The following is a 24,647-nucleotide window of genomic DNA, read 5'->3' on the forward strand; positions in this document are numbered from 1 at the left end:
TCGACTGGTATTTTCCATAGTCTTCATGTCATCTGAACATAGGGGCCGCAGTGGCCGAGTGGTTTTAGGATGTCACGATGTGTTCACCACAATTCCTCCACCTCCGAGTTGCAAGTTCAAATTCCATGTGGGCCATTTGACAGGTACAAACCATCAAGATGGTAATGCGACTGATTTGGACTTTCGAATTGAAACATCATTTAGTTTAGGTAACCATGGAGTGTCCATAGACGGTAAAATTGGGATTGAGCTTTGTGTTGAAAAGGTAACTAAGGGTATACATTAAGATATACTAAAAGTTTAAACACTCATCAAAACTATTGTGCATGTACATTCAATATCAATATCGCTAAACACGAAGATTTCACCCATGCACAACATGAATGAATGTGTATTGCGAAAACGATATCACAAAATGTTAACATGTACAGTTAATGTAATAAATGCATTGAAATCATCATCTGTTCAATAATCTTAGTTTGTGATTTCACCTTTCACTTTCAGTATTACCGTATTCAACCCAATAATCGTTTTGAGGCCTCAATTCAATTGCCCAGGCATAAGACCAAAACTATCAAAACTGTATGTGTTTGCAATAATGTTGTCTTATTAATTAAGTACCTTTTCATTGTTTTTCAAATTTTTTTACCGTATTTTCCGGACAATAAGTCGCACCTGTGTACAAGCCGCAGAGGCCTTTTTTACGATTTTTTCAGGTTTTGTACACACATAAGACGCACCGTTACATAAGCCGCAACACCAAAAGTTAGGCCCATGCACCCACGCAATCCTCTGTGTATACGATCGATCGAAGGTGTTTTTGCTATTCATTACCTAAACTCTAAGTTTAAGGTCATTAGTATATTCTTATTATATCCTCTCGTGTTGAAATGCACAAGCAATATTTTGGGTAAAACCGGTGGTCCACTCAACGTCAGAATCAGCAGCATTCACCGCTGTTTTGGTCTATCAAACAGAACAAACTTGACTCAAATATCCGGTTAACAGACATTTCAACTTGCCCATCCATAGTTGGAAAGACATGCAGGTGATTGCAATTTTTGAGCACTGTTCCCACTGGACACAAACCTGCAGCGTCGATCGTAGAGAGAGATTCTGGATTACAACCTATCTACAGACCCACTATCCCAAGGGCATTGAAATGAACGTTAAATTTATACAAACTGACATATTTTGATCACTTGCTCTTCAATTAATGATCCCTACTTCGAAGCATTTTCCTGTTCTGTTCTGTAAACAAACGCGTTTCAGTTTTTCCTTTAAACATATGCTGCCCTGCAAATCTTTTAATAATTTTTGGGACTTTGCTATCTTTGCAAAAACACGAGGAAATAGGTGACTAAATTTTCGCATGTATAACCAATAAGCACTATAAATCTATCGCCACACATTTGACGTTTCAGTCGTGGCACGCTTTCCAGTCATCGCTCATATTTTAGCGTTCTGCCGAACAATGGATAATTTTGTAGATCCGGCCTTCGGCTCCACTTGCCGAAGGGTTAATTGCTCCATTGTGCTACATAGTTAAATATCTGTCTGCTTTGTCACGCTGTTCGTATCCTATTATGTAATCGTGTTCGTTTTTGTTTGTCCTTGTATAAAGGGGCAGATCGCCTCGAAAATTTGAACAACTTCATACTTTAGATCTTTTGACCAGTCACCATGGTCACAGAGATTCTAATACTTTAGATCTTTCGACCAGTCATAGTAATAGAGATTCATACTAAAGGTCTTTTGACCAGTCACCATGGTAACAGAGATTCATACTTTAGGTCTTTTGAACAGTCACCATGGTAACAAAGATTCATACTTTAGATTCATCTTTTGACCAGTCATATGAATTGATCTTGTGAAAAAATGGTAAACATCCTTTCTCAATGAAATGTCAAATGAAAACAAACAAGAGGCCCAGAGGGCCTGTATCGCTCACCTGGTTTGTAATGCCAAGTAATGTTCTGAATACAGGTTCATTGTTTCTTTTCTGAAGGAATTTTAATATTAACCTCTAAATCATCTATTGGGCCCCACCCCTCCCGCCCCCAGGGGGTCAGAGCCAAAATTTATACAAGTTCTGTTCCCCTTCCCCCAAGGATGTTTATGGCCAAATTTGGTCAAAATCCAAGCAAAAACTCTAGGACAAGAAGTGATTTATAGGATTTACCTCTATTTCCCCTATTGGGCTCCATCCGTCCTGCCCTTGGGGGGCCAGAGTCAAAATTTATACAAGTTCTGTTCCCCTTCCCCCAAGGATGTTTGTGACCAAATTTGGTTACAATCCATGCAGAACTCTATGACTAATAGCGATTTAAAGGATTTACCTCTATTTCCCCTATTGGGCCCCCGCCCCTCCTGCCCCCGTGGGGGTCAGAGCCAAAATTTATACAAGTTCTGTTCCCCTTCCCCCAAGGATGCTTGTGGCCAAATTTGGTTACATTCCATTCAGAACTCTATTAGTAGTAGCGATTGAAAGAATTTACCTCTATTACCCCTATTGGGCCCTGCCCCTCCTGCCCCTGGGGGACCAGAGCCAAAATTTATACAAGTTCTGTTCCCCTTCCCCAAAGGATGTTTGTGGCCGAATTTGGTTACAATTCATGTAGAACTCTATGACTAGTAGCGATTTAAAGGATTTACCTCTATTTCCCATATTGGGCCCCGCCCCTCCTTCCCCCGGGGGACCAGAGCCAAAATTTAAACAAGTTCTGTTCCCCTTCCCCAAAGGATGTTTGTGGCCAAATTTGGTTACATTCCATTCAGAGCTCTATGACGAGAAGCGATTTAAAGGATTTACCTTTATTACCCCTATTGGGCCCCGCCCCTCCTGCCCCCGGGGGGTTAGAGCCAAAATTTATACAAGTTCTGTTTCCCTTCCCCAAGGATGTTTGTGGCCAAATTTGGTTACATTCCATTCAGAACTCTACGACAAGTAGCGATTTAAAGGATTTACCTTTATTACTCCTATTGGGCCCTGCCCCTCCTGCCCCCGGGGGGTTAGAGCCAAAATTTATACAAGTTCTGTTCCCCTTCCCCCAAGGATGTTTGTGGCCAAATTTAGTTACATTCCATTCAGAACTCTACGACAAGTAGCGATTTAAAGGATTTACCTCTATTTCCCCTATTGGGCCCCGCCCCTCCTGACCCTGGGGGATCAGAGCCAAAATTTATACAAGTTCTGTTCCCCTTCCCCCAAGGATGTTTGTGGCCAAATTTAGTTACATTCCATTCAGAACTCTATGACTAGTAGCGATTTAAAGGATTTACCTCTATTTCCCCTATTGGGCCCCGCCCCTCCTGCCCCCAGGGGACCAGAGCCAAAATTTATACAAGTTCTGTTCCCCTTCCCCCAAGGATGTTTGTGGCCAAATTTAGTTACATTCCATTCAGAACTCTATGACTAGTAGCGATTCAAAGGATTTACCTCTATTTCCCCTATTGGGCCCCGCCCCTCCTGCCCCCGGGGGGACCAGAGCCAAAATTTATACAAGTAATGTTCCCCTTCCCCAAAGGATGTTTGTGGCCAAATTTGGTTACATTCCATTCAGAGCTCTATGACAAGTAGCGATTTAAAGGATTTACCTCTGTTACCCCTATTGGGCCCCGCCCCTCCTGCCCCCGGGGGGTCAGAGCCAAAATTTATACAAGTTCTGTTCCCCCTCCCCCAAGGATGTTTGTGGCCAAATTTGGTTACAATCCATGCTGAACTCTATGACTAGTAGCGATTTAAAGGAAATGTTGACTGACGGACGGACGGACGGACGGACGACGGACGCTGCACCATGACATAAGCTCACCGGCCCTTCGGGCCAGGTGAGCTAAAAATGTTATCCTCAATATTTCTAAGGCAGCTAATATTAGTCCGCTAAACCTGCCTATATTATTAGGCTTTTTTTAACTTTTTTTTTTTTTTGCCTAATATATATAAAAAAAAAATTAAAAATTAAAAAAGCCTAATAATATAGGCAGGTTTAGCGGACTAAGCTAATATAAGAGTGATCTTTTTGTATAATAATGAGTTATCAAAGAGACAAAGTCATGAACCACATGCTATCTGGTACGCTGTTTGTGTGGGACTATTGGTGATGGAATGACACTAAAAGATGAAATCATTCTCGAATGTCAAGATAACAAAGAGTTATGTTTCATCATCACAGGAGATACAAGTCTCGCACAAAACGTTATCAGGTATCACGTGGTACCATCCTCGATGCTCAATGGGTTACTATCAATGACATAATATACACACCTGAACTATCTCAAAGTAAAACTGGAGGCAGTTCTGGAGAAAAACAACTGACCAATTAAAGGCCTGCAAAGACTTCATTTGAAGACTACAGAGAGAGTGACGCTCGACTTCAAAGCAACACAGTCAACTACAGTGTACCATTATTCTGTTGCCTTCAGTTTTGCTTTGATATGTTCTAGGAGTTGATATAACAACAGTGATAGTGACCTATGGAATATCAAGGATGGATAGGTTACAGGAATACGTCCCATTCCACAAAAATCTTAAAATCACACTTAGAATAGTATTGATTCACATACATACTATTTTTACACAGATTGCATTGAGTTAACTGCAGTGTATGTAATCTATATCAAATTTTACTAATTTGTCATAGCAGGAGATCTTTTTGTCCAGGCTCTACATGATTCAGGAATTGTATTAAATGTGCTTGATAAATATTCTATATTTTGTCAGTATCTGAAAGTACACAGATAGTTGAATTCTTAAAATAATATGTGATATTTTTAATAGTTCCATTAAGAACTTTTCCTATCATCTAACTTCTTTCCAGCTGTTTCCTGATGAAGAAGGAATGTGAGAAATGTGAGAATGAGGAAGCACGCGCCCCACACCAGAGGGTACAACCACAGTACTCCGGTGGACAGTACGCCTGCACTGAGGAAGGCCGTAAAGAGACTAGGTAAGCCTATGAGGAAGGAGATGAAGGCCAGGGCCGTGGTTCGAATATCGGTGGGGAACATTTCTGGTGTGAGGGTATTAAGAATGGAATACATCGGAACCATAAAGAAATAGCAAACTATCACTATAACAGTTTTTGCTGCGACATCATCAATAAACGCGAATAAGATGAGTGACAAACACGTAAAGAATGAGAAGAATCGTAAACAGCGTATCCGTCCCAACATGTGTGGTTCTATAGTGATGATGGCTAGAAACATGCCGGGGATCTGTCCAATGAAAATACTGAATGTGTTAAGGTACGGGTCCATTCCCACCGAGTCCATGTACTGGGGCAGGAATAATGTCACTCCCCAATAGCCTATACACTGGAGCAGCCAGATAGCCGATATCACCAGTGTACGACCCTTCAGGGCTGGGGTCAACAGGTCTCTCATACGACCACGGTTCACACTAGTGGGACAATCAATATCAACTGAAACACAGAAAAGAAGGCACTCTATATCTATAGTAAAGACAAACTCTGGAATGGAAAAATGATAAAGGGACATAACTCTGTGTTGGCCTAGGAGTGTGATAATGGCTTGTTGGTGGGTTTTATGATTATAGATTTTCTTGGATAATACAGTAAAACCCCTCTCACACGAACCCGGATTCCTCGAATACCCCCTATTCGTCGAACTGGTCGTACTTTCCCGACCGTGTCCCTATATAATCTTTGTAACAAAACCCCGGATAGCTCGAACAGCTATTCGTCGAATACACGGATGATTCCTTTATCAAATACATAGTATTTAACCATTTATTCATTTCTTATGTCCGTAATTAGGCTGGTTAATTGTGAGTATGTATTTTGTAAATGTTTTAAATGATTTGTGATAATTAAAAAATAGAAAATGTACTCCTTGTTGACCAATATGGATTGAACATTGACCTAGATGATGATCGCTTACTCTGCTAGGAATGACATTTTGATATAGGGCTTTCTCGTAAGCATTTTCAAACACTCAATTAATGTTATACATATATTTTTTTTTCAATTTGATATTGCTATCAATAAAAAACTTTAATAAAGAAATACAAAATCCTGAAAGATAGGGTAATTAAAATGTCTTTGCCGTGCATTGTTTGTCATAGTTTGTGACCAGACATTTTGACTGTCGATCGTGACCAACCTCGGATGAGTCGAATACTTCGTATTCCTCGAACTATTGACCTGGTCCCCTGCTGTTCGAGTTATAGGGGTTTTACTGTACATACAATCTCATTATTTGATAACAGTTTACTGGTCATCAAATCTAGTAATTTTTCTGTTTCTAGTACAGCTATATATAGTGACCTAGCTTTAATCTGATACAGAATTTCTTCTCTATATATACCTTTTGATTTGATGTAGATACACTCAAACCCTGTCGGCAGGACCAAAATATCACTATCCAGATACAGGTAGCTGATTTTAAATTTTTTTTAACAAAAGTGTACTTACCCTGTAGCAGTTTTATGTTGTTCTGTCGAGCCATTTCCTTTAATACTTTAATTCCTGCTTCTGCCCTTCCACTCACAAACAGGAAGCGTGGTGACTCCCTGATTAACCACACACTGATGGGGACTTGTAAGACTGCTGGCATTGCACAGGCCCCCATAAATAGTCGCCAGCCGTACCTCGGCAGGAGCCACCAGGCCATAGCAGCAGCATACACCGCTCCTAACGTACCACAAAGAGTGATGGTTACCAAGCAACTGCCTCGATTTTTGATAGGAAGAAATTCTGAAATAAAAAGGAAAAATATATTCTTAGGTTGTATTATCTTTCTGCTAATGCTGGTATTAGCTAATTGTTACACCATGTGTATGAGAACAAGGTCATTAGAAGAATACAAGATAATTGTCACCATCGTCGGAAACCCACAATTCACCACCAAACGGTAGAGCGGTGACTCCTAGGTTTCCAACGATGAACTGTCACACACAAGTTTTGCACATTTAGGATGTTACCTCAGCAACTATTGCTGCAATTATACATAACTGTCATACCTATTCTGCCAAAGATGTACTCGATATTTGATACTTGACAATTCAATTACTAAACAACAAGTCTTTATTGGTTTGCCACCATCCGTCAATAGTGACGATTATAGGTGCAGTATGACAGGTATGACAGTTTGATGGCTTTGGGGGCCAAATAGTGCCCAAACCATACATAGTCCTTTGTATATATCGCACAGCAACTATACGTGTATATAGCTGAATACAAACCATTAACTGAATTTCTTCTTTGTAAATATGTTAGGGTACCTTACCTAGAAGTTGAACATGAACAAGAGCTCCAAGTCCACCTTCTCCCAGAGAGATCAACGTCCTTACACAAATAAACAGGGGGAAGCTGTTAACAAACGGTGCCAGGAGAGAAAACACAGCTAATATAACAGTACTGATGAGGAAAGGTGTCTTCCGTCCATATTTGTCACTAACTATACCAATAATCACTCCACCTGTGATACCTCCTACAGCGCCAAACACCAGTAAAGCTGGATATGTCATGTCTGCTATGTGCCATTCCTTCTTCAGTGGCACTGTCAAAAATATGATCAGCATCATTTCCGAACATACTGCGAAATACCCATGGCACGTCAGCAGCATCATCTTAAGCTGAAAACGGCCGAATTGTATAAACATAAGAACATCATCCAAGTTTTTGGTAGTGATTGATGTTCCATTGCATAGCGAGTCCTTTCTGTCAGCTTCTTTATATGAAACGTCAGGTGTAGTGGAGATATTGTCATCACTTTGTACATCTTCTAATAAATCATTTTCTTCACTGAAACATCAAATTCATTTTTAATTGCTTATTATGCTCGAAGTAAAACTCAAATTAACAGTAACTTTTCCTGAATTCATGTAATGGGAATCATAAGACACTTAGCCCAAGCAAACTCTACCAAATTATCAAAGGAATAGACGGCTATTATGGTTTTGGGACCTTATTCGGATCCAAATTTGTTAAAGGTGGGGTTGCAAAATCTGCCCACACTCCGTCGTCCGATTTTTTTCATTTAGGAAAACAAAATTATTTATTTTCAAACATATTCATGATTACATCACTGAAGCTTCATCTAATGTTCAAAACAATTTGTATTGATAGATATAGTGAAATAACAGCATATGGGTGTCTCAATCAGAAAATGTAAGGGAATTCTATCTGTTTTCTCTTTTTTTCAAATTTTTATTCCAATGGCTCCCAACTTCTGGTTATTGTCCACCTACATATTTTTGTATTTGCAAACTACATAATAGCAAGTGACCACAGTGAAATTTTCGGAAATATTGGAGACCGGGAAGTTTACCATATCAAGGTCAAACTTGTGCATTATAAAAACTCTTGTATCATAATAAATCACAAATGAAAGATCAATCTATCTGGGTGTTTTCATTTTCCTCCTAAAAATAGGTAAGTTTTATGTACTCGTTTGTTTGTTAGCACAGTATTATCTGAGAATAAAATAAAGCTTCTTACTATAATTCATAATATATGTATTTTTCTGTCTCTTATAAGTAATTTTTTTTAACATAAAAATAACCAAATCAAAATGTTTGATTATATTCATTTGCACTATCTACACAAATTACTTGTATGACAAATTTAATTCCAAGGTCTGTTGCAATTTGTTATAATACAACGATAATAATATATATCAAAAAGACAGGCAATTTCACCTTTCAAAAGACTTATAAGCAGAATAGTCTAGTTTGACTCAATAATTTTGTCTATTTTACCAGGAGTTTTTGAAGGTCAACTACCTTTTCGTTTTCTTTTGATATGTTTTTTTCTATTTGCTTAAAAAATTGTTTAATATATTTAAAGATGCTCCACTGCTGGGAAATAGTTTTTTTTTCTCTATCAAAAACAGGACTAGCAGAAGATTTAGAATTTTTCTGCATTACAAAAGTTACTTACTTAACACTATTACCATCATTAAAAATTTGAGATTCTAATTTAGCCTAACTTGAAGTTAAAGATATAAAAGAATAATTAATTGCATTCCAAACAAATCCGTGGCACTATATCCTATATGAAATGAAGTACTGATTGTGCATGCACCAAAAGCAAAATAAATTATTTTATATTATTTTTTTGTGTCGAACTATTAAAACAAATCACGTGCACAGGTGCTCTCGTTCTATTAAATACATATAAAAATGATATATAATACATGTAAAGTTATTGTAGATCCCGAACATTTTTGCTGAGTTGTCTCCCTTAGGTTGCATTTTTTTAAAAGCTAGATGACAAAGATTTCCCTTCCTATTTTCCGTCACACTCATCATAGAGCTGTTTGAATTTTTTTTTTTTATACAATTGTAACAAGTCCTTTTACGTAAATATATACATGTAACATGGACATTCCGACATCCTCTCCCATCCCATTCCTGCAGTCAGGGTCAGCATTATCCTGCAGTCAGGGTCAGCACATTATGCCGAAATATTGAATTGCAATTTGGCAATATTTAAAAAAAAACAGACACATCGTCCAGGGTTTGAAATTCCATCAACATATATATGTATACCTGATGAGAGCCGACATTTTTAACTGTAACACGTTCTACTTCTATGACCGGCTACCTCATATGTAGGCCACATGTTTGGCAAACTTGATTTAATCTCTTACTAGTAAGTTACCCAAATGAAGAAATGTGTTCGAACGCACTGTATCGCCGAACACATGAGTGAAATAACTATTTGATAAATAGGAATGTATATCAAATTATATCAAAACAAGTATTGTACTTTGTGTTCAGAGTTTTAGTTTACGTTAAAATGTGAGAAGTAGTCAATACCCGGATGGATTATGAATGACAAATCGAGTTGCCCCGCATCATTGAAGGACACTGGATACGGGATTGCGTGCGGAGGTTGTGTTTACTGTGTTGAAGGTATTGTATCTATACTGATGTGTTGACGATAATTCTGTGATAGCTTTTCTAATTACATGATTAGACAAAATAACGCCAAACCACGGGTTTCGAATTAATAGGACCTACCGACCGTAATAACGTAACATAAGCATCAGAAATATATAAAGTTATAATGTAGGCTAGTATATGTTTCTGACAGCATGCACCATGACGGGAGAGAGGTTGCACGTTTTGGAATGTTTTTGTTGAAATATTTCGTTATTTGAACTCTGTGCTATGTTTTTATGCTATCGATAGTTCCTATGACAGAATAATGGCAATAGAAGTGATTTTTAGAAGATTCCGGAGATTACGTATCGCGTCCTCTTTCTGTTTTATATTTTCACTTTCATTTTCTATAAATAGACACCAACTTATAACATCAAAATCCTGTTGTAAATCATGCAGAGACGGGAATAAATGGAAGTCAAGATGAGTGATAATGATTCAGAAATTTTTGATGAAAATCAAATAAATATTTAACATCGCTAGGTGGGTCCGATTTAGCTGTTTAGTCAAACAACATAATATGACGTTAACCAAAAGTTAAAAGTTAGTTAAGTTAGGCTAGCAAACATAGAAACGTCATTGCTGAAACGTCATGTGACTACCTTACCTACAAATGTACGTAATGTCTGTCTGAACTCTTCCGAGAATGGGTCATGAACTTTTTAACTTCTGTTGGGCAATAATCGTAACTTCCATGGCAACCAGTTTAAAATGAAGGCTTGTTTACAACTATCAATTTTCAACAATTGCTGTACCAAAGTTATTTGGAAATCATTATAAATATTCTTTTATATAACTTAATTTTAACTACATCTTCAAATATTAACAATATTGGGGTCAAATTTAACTTGACTTTTTGTTGATAGGTAACATATACATAATGTAGTGTGGCTTAAATGTGTTTGACCCAAACACAGACTAACCCAGGGTGCTCTTCTACTATCTACCACCCATATTGTATATATATAATTACTGGTAATTGCTTTCTAACAATCCTTTAATTGTTAAATAAAGCACAATTTAAGTTAATCCATCAGTAGTTATCGGTCAGTTTGTGCGAGAGTTGCAGGATAAAAAATACACCTGTGATACAAGACTTGTAACACATTCATAAAAGTCCTACACATAGACAGGTTTGAGCAGTCGTACACAAATCTGTGTGTCTAGTGTACATACACATCAGCAGTCGTACACAAATCTGTGTGTCTAGTGTACATACACATCAGCAGTCATACACAAATATGTGTGTCTAGTGTACATACACATCAGCAGTCGAACACAAATCTGTGTGTCTAGTGTACATACACATCAGGAGTCGTACACAAATCTGTGTGCCTAGTGTACATACACATCAGCAGTCCTACACAAATCTGTGTGTCTAGTGTACATACACATCAGCAGTCATACACAAATCTGTGTGCCTAGTGTACATACACATCAGCAGTCGTACACAAATCTGTGTGCCTAGTGTACATACACATCAGCAGTCTACACAAATCTGTGTGCCTAGTGTACATACACATCAGCAGTCCTACACAAATCTGTGTGTCTAGTGTACATACACATCAGCAGTCGTACACAAATCTGTGTGCCTAGTGTACATACACATCAGCAGTCTACACAAATCTGTGTGTCTAGTGTACATGCACATCAGCAGTCGTACACAAGTCTGTGTGTCTAGTGAATATACACATCAGCAGTCGTACACAAATCTGTGTGTCTAGTGTACATACACATCAGCAGTCCTACACAAATCTGTGTGTCTAGTGTACATACACATCAGCAGTCGTACACAAATCTGTGTGCCTAGTGTACATACACATCAGCAGTCGTACACAAATCTGTGTGTCTTGTGTACATACACATCAGCAGTCGTACACAAATCTGTGTGTCTAGTGTACATACACATCAGCAGTCGTACACAAATCTGTGTGTCTAGTGTACATGCACATCAGCAGTCGTACACAAGTCTGTGTGTCTAGTGAATATACACATCAGCAGTCGTACACAAATCTGTGTGCCTAGTGTACATGCACATCAGCAGTCGTACACTAATCTGTGTGTCTTGTGTACATACACATCAGCAGTCGTACACAAATCTGTGTGTCTAGTGTACATACACATCAGCAGTCGTACACAAATCTGTGTGTCTAGTGTACATACACATCAGCAGTCGTACACAAATCTGTGTGTCTCGTGTACATACACATCAGCAGTCGTACACAAAACTGTGTATCTAGTGTACATACACATCAGCAGTCGTACACAAAACTGTGTGTCTAGTGTACATACACATCAGGAGTTGTACACAAATTTGTGTGTCTAGTGTACATACACATCAGCAGTCGTACACAAATCTGTGTGTCTAGTGTACATACACATCAGCAGTCGTACACAAATCTGTGTGTCTAGTGTACATACACATCAGCAGTCTTACACAAATCTGTGTGTCTAGTGTACATACACATCAGCAGTCGTACACAAATCTGTGTGTCTAGTGTACATACACATCAGCAGTCGTACACAAATCTGTGTGTCTAGTGTACATACACATCAGCAGTCGTACACAAATCTGTGTGTCTAGTGTACATACACATCAGCAGTCCTACACAAATCTGTGTGTCTAGTGTACATACACATCAGCAGTCCTACACAAATCTGTGTGTCTAGTGTACATACACATCAGCAGTCGTACACAAGTCTGTGTGTCTAGTGTACATACACATCAGCAGTCGTTCACAAATCTGTGTGTCTAGTGTACATACACAATGATATGATATGGACAATTTATAAAAAATTTGAAATACTGTAATGGATCATAGTTAATTCAAACAAACTTTATTGTAATTAATTTTACACACTGATACATTCATTCTTTCCTTATTCCACTATATATATTTAATATACCTCTACTTTATTTACACTATATATAAGATACTTTGTTAAATTTACTAGCTCCCTGCTTTTTCCAAAAACCTCTCTCAGCTGTGTGTTAGTCATCGAACTAGCACACCCCTGGGAGCTAGCACACCCTTGCACTTGGATATTTCCGTTTAACCAATCAGATTTGAGGTGGGCGGGACTTGTTTCCGATCACGCCATCAGTTGCTAGGTGACGTAACAATTGGACGGAGCTAGTTTCCGATCACGCCATCTCCGTTGACGTACTCAGACGACGTTAGTATCGATCGTAAACTGTTACCGAACAGGTCGTCATGTTTATCTTGTAAGTGAGAGGCTTGTGATAAATGTAATGGAGTCAGAGGACAATACTTTTTACATGTACGTACAGTTGTTATGAACATATTTAGGCTACCTGTAAGTGGTTAACGTCTCGGATTTCAACAATATTTATATATAAATTTAGTATTATGCCTAGTGGTATAAATGTTGAAATATCGAGAAATCATAGCGGAATCAAATTTTAACCTGCGGTTTGAATAGAAGCAAAACAAAACGGACATGGAATCACAGTTATCATCTCGGAATAATTTGTATGTTTGAAGATAAAATTATGTAGATCGATTACAATGTAAAATTATCTCAATCTCCGATGGCCATTGCCGTACGCGACAGGAATATATAGCGTATGAAAGAAATATATTTTTAGTGTAATCATAGCTTTTGTATGTATCGGTATATAAAAACAGTTAAAGTATGGGATTGAGTGATATATCAAGTTTCCGGTTTCCCTCGAACTTGCCTATTTCATAGACAAGTCTCGGGAAACCAGAAACTTGCTATATCCCTCAACCCCATACTTTAACTGTATATAATATATAAGGAAAAGAGGAGAGACGTATTGTACTAATGATGTTAATTCTTATTTGTTATCACAAGGTGAGACATTAATTATGACTTACAGTCCGAGAAGTACCGTAGCTGTGTACCTTGGGGAGGGAGCATGTGAACAAAATGCTCAAGTAGTGATTGAAACATTAAAGACACACCTGAAAGAGAATTACTATGTCTTCAAGTACATCTCTCCAGAGGAGACCATTGAAGGTGAGTCAGGTGATCAGGCATTTTGTTTGAGAAACATTGAAAAACTAAAAATACTGAAAATGTGTCAGGAAAATTTAAGGAGTTCCCATTTAGAATTTAAAGTGAGAAGTCGGCAAAGAAAACCAGTCTAAATGCGTTCATTGGCCTTCCAAAAGTCCTTACATATCAAAATGACGGTTCAGTTCTCCTTACATTGTCCAGTTTTAACTATTAGAATTATGGAAAATTTAGCACAATTTTAAAAATAACTCTTTGAAAGCAAGACTGCATGGAAATGTCAAAGCAAACATAGCTAGCCGGGAGTACATGTTAGGATTCCTATAATATAAATTAATTTCTTCACATGCAGAGCAATTTTGACAGGAAATTTTATTTTTGTATATCATAAAAAATTATACTGGATATATTAATACCATTTTTACCGACTTTAGCCTTCCTTTGTCCGACTTTTCACTTTAAGGAAGAACTAAAGAGTTAGAATTTAGTGGAAAATTAAGGAGTTCTAATTTAGAATTAATGGAAGAATTAGGAGTTTTTCTTCAGAAGTTAATCCTAATCCTAGTGATTGTAATTGATCATTACTATAAATCATTTTGTTTTTGTTATACTACATTTCAAGTCTTCATTATTTTCAGAATATTCACAAATTCATAAATTCACAATCACAACTTCTGTGTTTCCATACACTTTGTACAATTACAAATGTAGGTGCGAAATATTTGAATTCAGATTCAAGATCGCTTCTGAATTTACACAAGAAATAGAGTGTTATATTTAAACCATGAGGTTAAATCATCGCTATACTGAATATTCAAAATGTTCACATTTTATTTTATTCATTTCTACCATACCCATTGTTTTCTAGGCAGTTGGAAAAAGTCGACGGCCCTGTATGTGATAGGGGGAGGTTATGACTTAGGGTATATCAGAGCTCTAGGGGACAAAGGCACACAGGAGATCAGGCAGTATGTGTCTGAGGGAGGGGCTTACTTAGGGCTCTGTGCTGGCTCCTACTTTGGATGTGACTACATAGAGTTTGACAAGAAAGGGCCACAGGAAGTTTGTGGAGAAAGGATCCTAAAGTTTTTTCCAGGTAAGAAAATCAGAAAATGTATCTTCAAATTGAATTAAATATCATATATCTCAAACCATTAATAGGGATATATCTGAGCTTTACCTTCAACTAAATGTACCGACAACTGTATAATAAGTTGAGTAGGGATACATGTATACATAGCTGTACCTATATTATTGTAAAAAAATCCCTTTGGAACAATAATGCAAAGTTATAAAACTATTAAGTTGTAAGGGAACCTAAACAATTTAATTAACACTGATTTGAAACTTATTTAAAATTTTACTTTTTGTTTGTTTCCTGTGTAAATCATCAACATATTCATTGAGTGAAGGAAATAATGTCTATTTGCCTATTCACATTCTCTTCTTTCATTTTCTTCTGGAAAATACCCGATAGTTGAATAGGGATATACCTGTACCACTATCATATTGAATAGGGATATACCTGTACCACTATCATATTGAATAGGGATATACCTGGACCACTATCATATTGAATAGGGATATACCTGGACCACTATCATATTGAATAGGGATATACCTGTACCACTATCATATTGAATAGGGATATACCTGTACCACTATCATATTGAATAGGGATATACCTGTACCACTATCATATTGAATAGGGATATACCTGTACCACTATCATATTGAATAGGGATATACCTGTACCACTATCATATTGAATAGGGATATACCTGGACCACTATCATATTGAATAGGGATATACCTCGACCACTATCATATTGAATAGGGATATACCTGTACCACTATCATATTGAATAGGGATATACCTGTACTACTAACATATTGAATAGGGATATACCTGTACCACTATCATATTGAATAGGGATATACCTGTACCACTATCATATTGAATAGGGATATACCTGTACCACTATCATATTGAATAGGGATATACCTGTACCACTATCATATTGAATAGGGATATACCTGGACCACTATCATATTGAATAGGGATATACCTGGACCACTATCATATTGAATAGGGATATACCTGTACCACTATCATATTGAATAGGGATATACCTGTACCACTATCATATTGAATAGGGATATACCTGTACCACTATCATATTGAATAGGGATATACCTGTACTACTATCATATTGAATAGGGATATACCTGGACCACTATCATATTGAATAGGGATATACCTGTACCACTATCATATTGAATAGGGATATACCTGTACCACTATCATATTGAATAGGGATATACCTGTACCACTATCATATTGAATAGGGATATACCTGGACCACTATCATATTGAATAGGGATATACCTGTACCACTATCATATTGAATAGGGATATACCTGTACTACTATCATATTGAATAGGGATATACCTGTACCACTATCATATTGAATAGGGTTATACCTGTACCACTATCATATTGAATAGGGATATACCTGTACCACTATCATATTGAATAGGATATACCTGTACCACTATCATATTGAATAGGGATATACCTGTACCACTATCATATTGAATAGGGATATACCTGACCACTATCATATTGAATAGGGATATACCTGTACCACTATCATATTGAATAGGATATACCTGTACCACTATCATATTGAATAGGGATATACCTGGACCACTATCATATTGAATAGGGATATACCTGTACCACTATCATATTGAATAGGGATATACCTGTACCACTATCATATTGAATAGGGATATACCTGGACCACTATCATATTGAATAGGGATATACCTGTACCACTATCATATTGAATAGGGATATACCTGTACCACTATCATATTGAATAGGGATATACCTGTACCACTATCATATTGAATAGGGATATACCTGTACCACTATCATATTGAATAGGGATATACCTGACCACTATCATATTGAATAGGGATATACCTGTACCACTATCATATTGAATAGGGATATACCTGTACCACTATCATATTGAATAGGGATATACCTGGACCACTATCATATTGAATAGGGATATACCTGTACCACTATCATATTGAATAGGGATATACCTGTACCACTATCATATTGAATAGGGATATACCTGGACCACTATCATATTGAATAGGGATATACCTGTACCACTATCATATTGAATAGGGATATACCTGTACACTATCATATTGAATAGGGATATACTGACACTATCATATTGATAGGATATCGAACATCATATTGAATAGGGATATACCTGTACCACTATCATATTGAATAGGGATATACCTGTACCACTATCATATTGAATAGGGATATACCTGTACCACTATCATATTGTATAGGGATATACCTGTACCACTATCATATTGAATAGGGATATACCTGTACCACTATCATATTGAATAGGGATATACCTGGACCACTATCATATTGAATAGGGATATACCTGTACCACTATCATATTGAATAGGGATATACCTGGACCACTATCATATTGAATAGGGATATACCTGTACCACTATCATATTGAATAGGGATATACCTGTACCACTATCATATTGAATAGGGATATACCTGTACCACTATCATATTGAATAGGGATATACCTGTACTACTAACATATTGAATAGGGATATACCTGTACTACTAACATATTGAATAGGGATATACCTGTACCACTATCATATTGAATAGGGATATACCTGTACCACTATCATATTGAATAGGGATATACCTGTACCACTATCATATTGAATAGGGATATACCTGTACCACTATCATATTGAATAGGGATATACCTGTACCACTAACATATTGAATAGGGATATACCTGTACCACTATCATATTGAATAGGGATATACCTGTACCACTATCATATTGAATAGGGATATACCTGTACACTATCATATTGAATAGGGATATACCTGTACCACTATCATATTGAATAGGGATATACCTGTACCACTATCATATTGAATAGGGATATACCTGTACCACTATCATATTGAATAGGGATATACCTGTACCACTATCATATTGAATAGGGATATACCTGTACCACTATCATATTGAATAGGGATATACCTGTACCACTATCATATTGAATAGGGATATACCTGTACCACTATCATATTGAATAGGGATATACCTGTACCACTATCATATTGAATAGGGATATACCTGTACCACTATCATATTGAATAGGGATATACCTGTACCACTATCATATTGAATAGGGATATACCTGTACCACTATCATATTGAATAGGGATATACCTGGACCACTATCATATTGAATAGGGATATACCTGTACCACTATCATATTGAATAGGGATATACCTGGACCACTATCATATTGAATAGGGATATACCTGTACCACTATCATATTGAATAGGGATATACCTGTACCACTATCATATTGAATAGGGATATACCTGTACCACTATCATATTGAATAGGGATATACCTGTACCACTATCATATTGAATAGGGATATACCTGTACCACTATCATATTGAATAGGGATATACCTGTACCACTACTATCATATTGAATAGGGATATACCTGTACCACTATCATATTGAATAGGGATATACCTGTACCACTATCATATTGAATAGGGATATACCTGGACCACTATCATATTGAATAGGGATATACCTGGACCACTATCATATTGAATAGGGATATACCTGTACCACTATCATATTGAATAGGGATATACCTGTACCACTATCATATTGAATAGGGATATACCTGTACCACTATCATATTGAATAGGGATATACCTGTACCACTATCATATTGAATAGGGATATACCTGTACCACTATCATATTGAATAGGGATATACCTGTACCACTATCATATTGAATAGGGATATACCTGACCACTATCATATTGAATAGGGATATACCTGTACCACTATCATATTGAATAGGGATATACCTGTACCACTATCATATTGAATAGGGATATACCTGTACCACTATCATATTGAATAGGGATATACCTGTACCACTATCATATTGAATAGGGATATACCTGTACCACTATCATATTGAATAGGGATATACCTGTACCACTATCATATTGAATAGGGATATACCTGTACCACTATCATATTGAATAGGGATATACCTTACTACTAATCATATTGAATAGGGATATACCTGTACTACTAACATATTGAATAGGGATATACCTGTACTACTAACATATTGAATAGGGATATACCTGTACCACTATAATATTGAATAGGGATATACCTGTACTACTAACATATTGAATAGGGATATACCTGTACTACTAACATATTGAATAGGGATATACCTGTACTACTAACATATTGAATAGGGATATACCTGTACCACTATCATATTGAATAGGGATATACCTGTACTACTAACATATTGAATAGGGATATACCTGTACCACTATAATATTGAATAGGGATATACCTGTACCACTATCATATTGAATAGGGATATACCTGTACTACTAACATATTGAATAGGGATATACCTGTACTACTAACATATTGAATAGGGATATACCTGTACCACTATCATATTGAATAGGGATATACCTGTACTACTACATATTGAATAGGGATATACCTGTACACTAAACATATTGAATAGGGATATACCTGTACTACTAACATATTGAATAGGGATATACCTGTACTACTAACATATTGAATAGGGATATACCTGTACACTATCATATTGAATAGGGATATACCTGTACCACTATCATATTGAATAGGGATATACCTGTACCACTATCATATTGAATAGGGATATACCTGTACCACTATCATATTGAATAGGGATATACCTGTACCACTATCATATTGAATAGGGATATACCTGTACCACTATCATATTGAATAGGGATATACCTGTACCACTATCATATTGAATAGGGATATACCTGTACCACTATCATATTGAATAGGGATATACCTGTACCACTATCATATTGAATAGGGATATACCTGTACTACTAACATATTGAATAGGGATATACCTGTACCTTAATCTATTATCTCTATCTCCTACATAACAAACCATTTAAGATCTAACTGCTCTAGGTAACCTATTGATAGATACCAGAGTTGGAAACTATTCCACCTCATGACTTTAGTTTTCCCATTCTGTCTGAATACATTAGATTATATACTAACTTGTCTGTTTGAATCTCAGGTTTGTGTGTTGGACCAGTGTGGGGGCCATACAATTACGGCAGTGAAAGTGGGGCCAGAGCCGCCCTGGTGGATTACTTTGACAAAGGGACACAACTCTCTCCTACCACACTACGAGCCTATTTCAATGGTGGAGGCATGTTTCTATTCTATGCTGACCAATTTGTATCTGTCAAACGCATTCCTGATGAAGTGACAAAGAAACGCTGTACAGAATCTCATAAAAAACACAGAAACCAATCAAATAAAAAAGAAATTTTAGACAGTAACCAAAAGGAATCCGAAGATTTGAAAGATTTTAGCGATGTAGAACCTAAATCTTGTGATGAATATGGACCAGAAGATTTGACACACACTCTGGGTTTATATAGAGTTGAGGGTGAAAAGGGTAATGCATTCAGTGACATAGGAACAGAATTGTCAAAGTTGCCTGTGGAACCAAATGCCAAAAGAACCAAATTAGACCATAAGAAAAGTGAAGACAAGTGTTTAAATAAGCTTGAAACGAAGGAAAAGACAGTCGGAGTAAGATCACTGGACAAGACTGTGGAGGTTCTCGCTGTGTATAGTGAGATAGAGGGTCGGCCGGCAGCCATTGTTAGATGCCAGGTAGGGAAGGGTGTGGCAGTTCTTAGTAGTCCACATATAGAGTATGATAGTAACAGCCTCAACAGTGAAGACAAGGAGATTAAACAACTCATACCACGACTCGTTCACTCAGACACTCATCAACAAAACTGTTTTAGATCCATGCTTACTCATCTTGGTTTGACTCTAAGTGACAAGCTCCAGTAAACGTTAGTCCTAGGTAGGTTGATTCCAGTATGTCACCGGAGACTTTAAATTAGTCAATTGTCACCTATTAGGGCTTTTCACCATGTGGTGAAAAGACCTATTGTTTTTGTTCTGTTTTTTATTATTATTATTATTATTACAAGCTAACCGATATTTACATAATATATAATTTTCAGTCATGTGGACATGACGTACATAGGAATTATTTTACATAATGAATAATTTGCGTGCCCCTGTGCTTGGGCTGAGGTGACCAATATTACATTTAAGGGTCCCGGAATAGCAGTTGAGATGGGTTGTTTTTATCTTGTACATACGTTCCTTCCACATATTCATAATTCTAAATACAACTGTCGAAGACAGATATATCTGGAGCAAATTATCGATGAAAAGTTAGGGGAAAGTAGTCAAATTTCGGACACCTTAATTGTAAAACCTTTGTATGCTTGAAACCTATCCACATACCCCCATAACTGAGGTATGAGCAGAAAGAGAATTTTCTTTTCTTGCATTTATCACTTGAAACTCGACACAGATACTAAATTTGTGTTATACCAGGCCAAAGTAATCAGCAATGTATAACTGTTCGAATTTCAGACAGGGGTGTTCATAATTCGGACATAGGGTGTTCAAATTTCGGACAGCAATTAAAAACCAATTAAAATAAGTATGATTTTCATATAAAACATGTATATTGTTACATAATCATGAATTTCATGTGAGCAAATGTATATGCATTGAAATAAAAAGTTTGTTGAGTTTGTTTAGTTAATATAATATATATCTTTTGTAACTTTCATCATATATACCCAGATTTTGGGCTCAATGTGTAAGTACCCTTAAAGGCTTTAGCTGATAAACATGTTCCCTTGTCTACTTGCACTTTTATTTCTAGGATATAACTGGTTACCCTAGTTACTACTTTTACATTTTTATTGATTTTATAACTAAGGAAAGCTCTGAATTACTAAAATCCATTCAGAACTTTACAAATGTTATGAAAATCGAACAATATTTAAGTATTTATTGATTATTTGGACTGTTCCAAATAAGGAAATTTTCATATTAGTAATGGGTGTTCAAATTTCGGACACCAAACTTTATATAGGTATAGTGATGGTTAATTCCCACTGTATTGTTTATTTTTTACTCAAAATACAAAAAAAAGGATATGTTTAACAAAAAAAAATAAAAAGTTTAATGAACACACTGAATAAGACATGTTTGACATGGAGTTCAATATTGCGTCATTTGACAAGTTCATTTTTGTATATTAAATCGCAGAAAAGGTCGCAGTCACATATTCACATTCAAACTTACAATACAAAATATAATGCTCACATATCTGTTCTTCAATCTTGTTAATTTCCAATTTGAAAGTAAAGCATAGGTCAGTTACAATGACTTTTTATTAAATATCTGGACTATTTTATGAGTTTTTAAGTATTTTTTAATTACTGTCCGAAATTTGAATCCGTCCGAAATTTGACTACTTTCCCCTACATAATACATATGTATAAGACCACGATCAAGTGTATTGTGGGTAGAGATAGGCCTAGGACGTCTCCTTGCAGGCGGTATATGGAATTTTCAAATTATTATTTGCCTAGATGAAATAAATGATTTGTTTTAATGTCCATGAGACAGGAGTCATCTCGTCTTTCCGTGTCAACACCAAAATAAAACTAACAGGCCTATTCAAGGACACGTCCTTGGCCTAGCTACTGTAAGATACTGACCATGTATATATCCGATGTAAATCCTCAGATATATAATTATTTATTCTGTAGTAATAGAGCTACATGTACATGTAGCCCTCGCCAGATATTGTGAATAGTTTGAATAGGCATGTTTGCATGATATATTAAAAAAAAAATTGAAAAAAATTGCCGCCGGTGGAGAATCGAAAGATCAGAAGATCTGCACGTTAACACTAAACCAGATTTCTGCTTTTTTATATACAGTGATTTTTTTATAAGAAGCAGATAACATTGTTGTATGATAGAGTATTTCCTTATAGAAAAAATAAAAAAAAATTGTAAATGTAATGTGCATGTAGCTGTTGTTTCAGCATGAAGAAAAGTGAAAAAAGGATAATAACACATTGATAACAAATCACAAAGTTTTTTGTTGTTCTTTAATATACCTGGTATACGATAATCTTTGTTTGTTATTTTATTGATTTTTTTCTGATATGCTCGAACGTCGTTGAAGACACCCCCTGAGAGGAATGAGTTGGATTTCGCCGAGACGAAGCACACGCTCGTGTTATGTTGATACGGAGAAAACGACAGTTTTTATTTTATACCATGGAATATCAAAGTTATATTATGCATTGAGAAATTGTACAATACAATCTTTTTAGATTATATCTTTCTACTGCGTATGCATCGTAAAATTCTACTAAGTTGCATGAAAAATCACGATAACTGCAGGTACAGGTAGGCCTAATGTTATACAATGCACAGTCGATGTCGGGAACAGGTCCGATTTGATGCATTCAACTCAAATATAAAAAAAATGAATGCTATAGCCGAAACCTTTTGGACTCAGAGATAGTCTTAAGTCTTCAAAGATCGCTATTTTAATGAATAAGAACATGAGATCCCAGAGGGATCTTGGCGCCCACCAAAGAAAGATCTATGTCTGACAATGGAAAGAGGGATCTTTTCCCTGCTTTTCAAACTTTTTCAAACACATGACATATAAAATTTGAGACAGATCGCTATAGTACTTTCTAAGAAATAGTGGTAACAAACTTCAACAATGAAATCTAAGATGGCGGCCGGTTGGCCATCTTGTTTACCGATCAGTCCCGAAAGGCATTATGCATCAGTCCTAAAAGGTACTATGCACAACTAGGGTACAAGGGGAACCTACACATAAAATTTGAGAAAGATCCCTTCAGTACTTTCTGAGAAATAGCGGTAACAAACTTTAACAATCAAAATCCAATATGGCCGTCGGTCGGCCATCTTGTTTACCGATCGGTCCCAATTAACAATATGCACAACTAGGGCCCTAGGGAAACCTATATATGAAATTTGAGAAAGATCCCTTCAGTACTTTTTGAGTAATAGCGGTAACAAACTTTAACTGTCAAAATCCAAGATGGCCACCTGTCGGCCATCTTGTTCACCGATCGGTCCCAAAATGTAATATGCACAACTAGGGTCCTAGGGGAACCTGTATATGAAATTTGAGAAAGATCCCTTCAGCACTTTTTGAGAAATAGCGGTAACAAACTTTAACTATCAAAATCCAAGATGGCCACCTGTCGGCCATCTTGTTGACCGATCGGTCCCAAAATGCAATATGCACCACAAGGGTCCTAGGGGAACCTACATATGAAATTTGAGAAAGATCCCTTCAGTACTTTCTGAGAAATAGCGGTAACAAACTTTAACTATCAAAATCCAAGATGGCTGCCTGTCGGCCATCTTGTTGACCGATCAGTCCCAAAATGCAATATGCACAACTAGAGTCCTAGGGAAACCTGTACATAAAATTTGAGAAAGATCCCTTCAGCACTTTTTGAGAAATAGCGGTAACAAACTTTAACTATCAAAATCCAAGATGGCCGCCTGTCGGCCATCTTGTTGACCGATCGGTCCCAAAATGCAATATGCACAACTAGAGTCCTAGGGGAACCTACATATGAAATTTGAGAAAGATCCCTTCAGCA

General features: G+C 36.6%; 2 protein-coding genes across 3 annotated transcripts; one reads left to right on the forward strand and one right to left on the reverse strand.

Moving 5' to 3' along the window:
• Positions 1-1,659: 1,659 nt before the first annotated feature.
• On the reverse strand, positions 1,660-9,629 carry LOC138330438 (synaptic vesicle 2-related protein-like). Its single transcript, XM_069278065.1, has 4 exons — positions 9,512-9,629; positions 7,246-7,763; positions 6,432-6,713; positions 1,660-5,420 (listed from the first exon to the last, which is right to left on the reverse strand). Exons 1-4 carry the CDS (start codon positions 9,526-9,528, stop codon positions 4,783-4,785), a joined length of 1,455 nt encoding a protein of 484 aa, XP_069134166.1. The 5' UTR covers positions 9,529-9,629; the 3' UTR covers positions 1,660-4,782.
• A 99-nt stretch (positions 9,630-9,728) lies between these two features.
• LOC138330439 (uncharacterized) lies at positions 9,729-23,084 on the forward strand. 2 transcript variants are annotated; one of them, XM_069278066.1, is made up of 4 exons: positions 9,729-9,877; positions 13,748-13,912; positions 14,778-15,005; positions 20,169-23,084. In XM_069278066.1, the coding sequence occupies exons 1-4, from the start codon at positions 9,793-9,795 to the stop codon at positions 20,960-20,962; spliced, it is 1,272 nt and encodes a 423-aa protein (XP_069134167.1). In that variant the 5' UTR covers positions 9,729-9,792; the 3' UTR covers positions 20,963-23,084. The 2 variants fall into 2 exon arrangements, with proteins under 2 accessions (XP_069134167.1, XP_069134168.1); XM_069278067.1 differs by lacking the exon at positions 9,729-9,877 and adding an exon at positions 9,925-10,390.
• The last annotated feature ends 1,563 nt before the right edge of the window (positions 23,085-24,647 follow it).

The sequence above is a fragment of the Argopecten irradians genome, chromosome 8 (assembly GCF_041381155.1).
Source record: "Argopecten irradians isolate NY chromosome 8, Ai_NY, whole genome shotgun sequence".
In the NCBI taxonomy this organism is placed as follows: domain Eukaryota; kingdom Metazoa; phylum Mollusca; class Bivalvia; order Pectinida; family Pectinidae; genus Argopecten; species Argopecten irradians.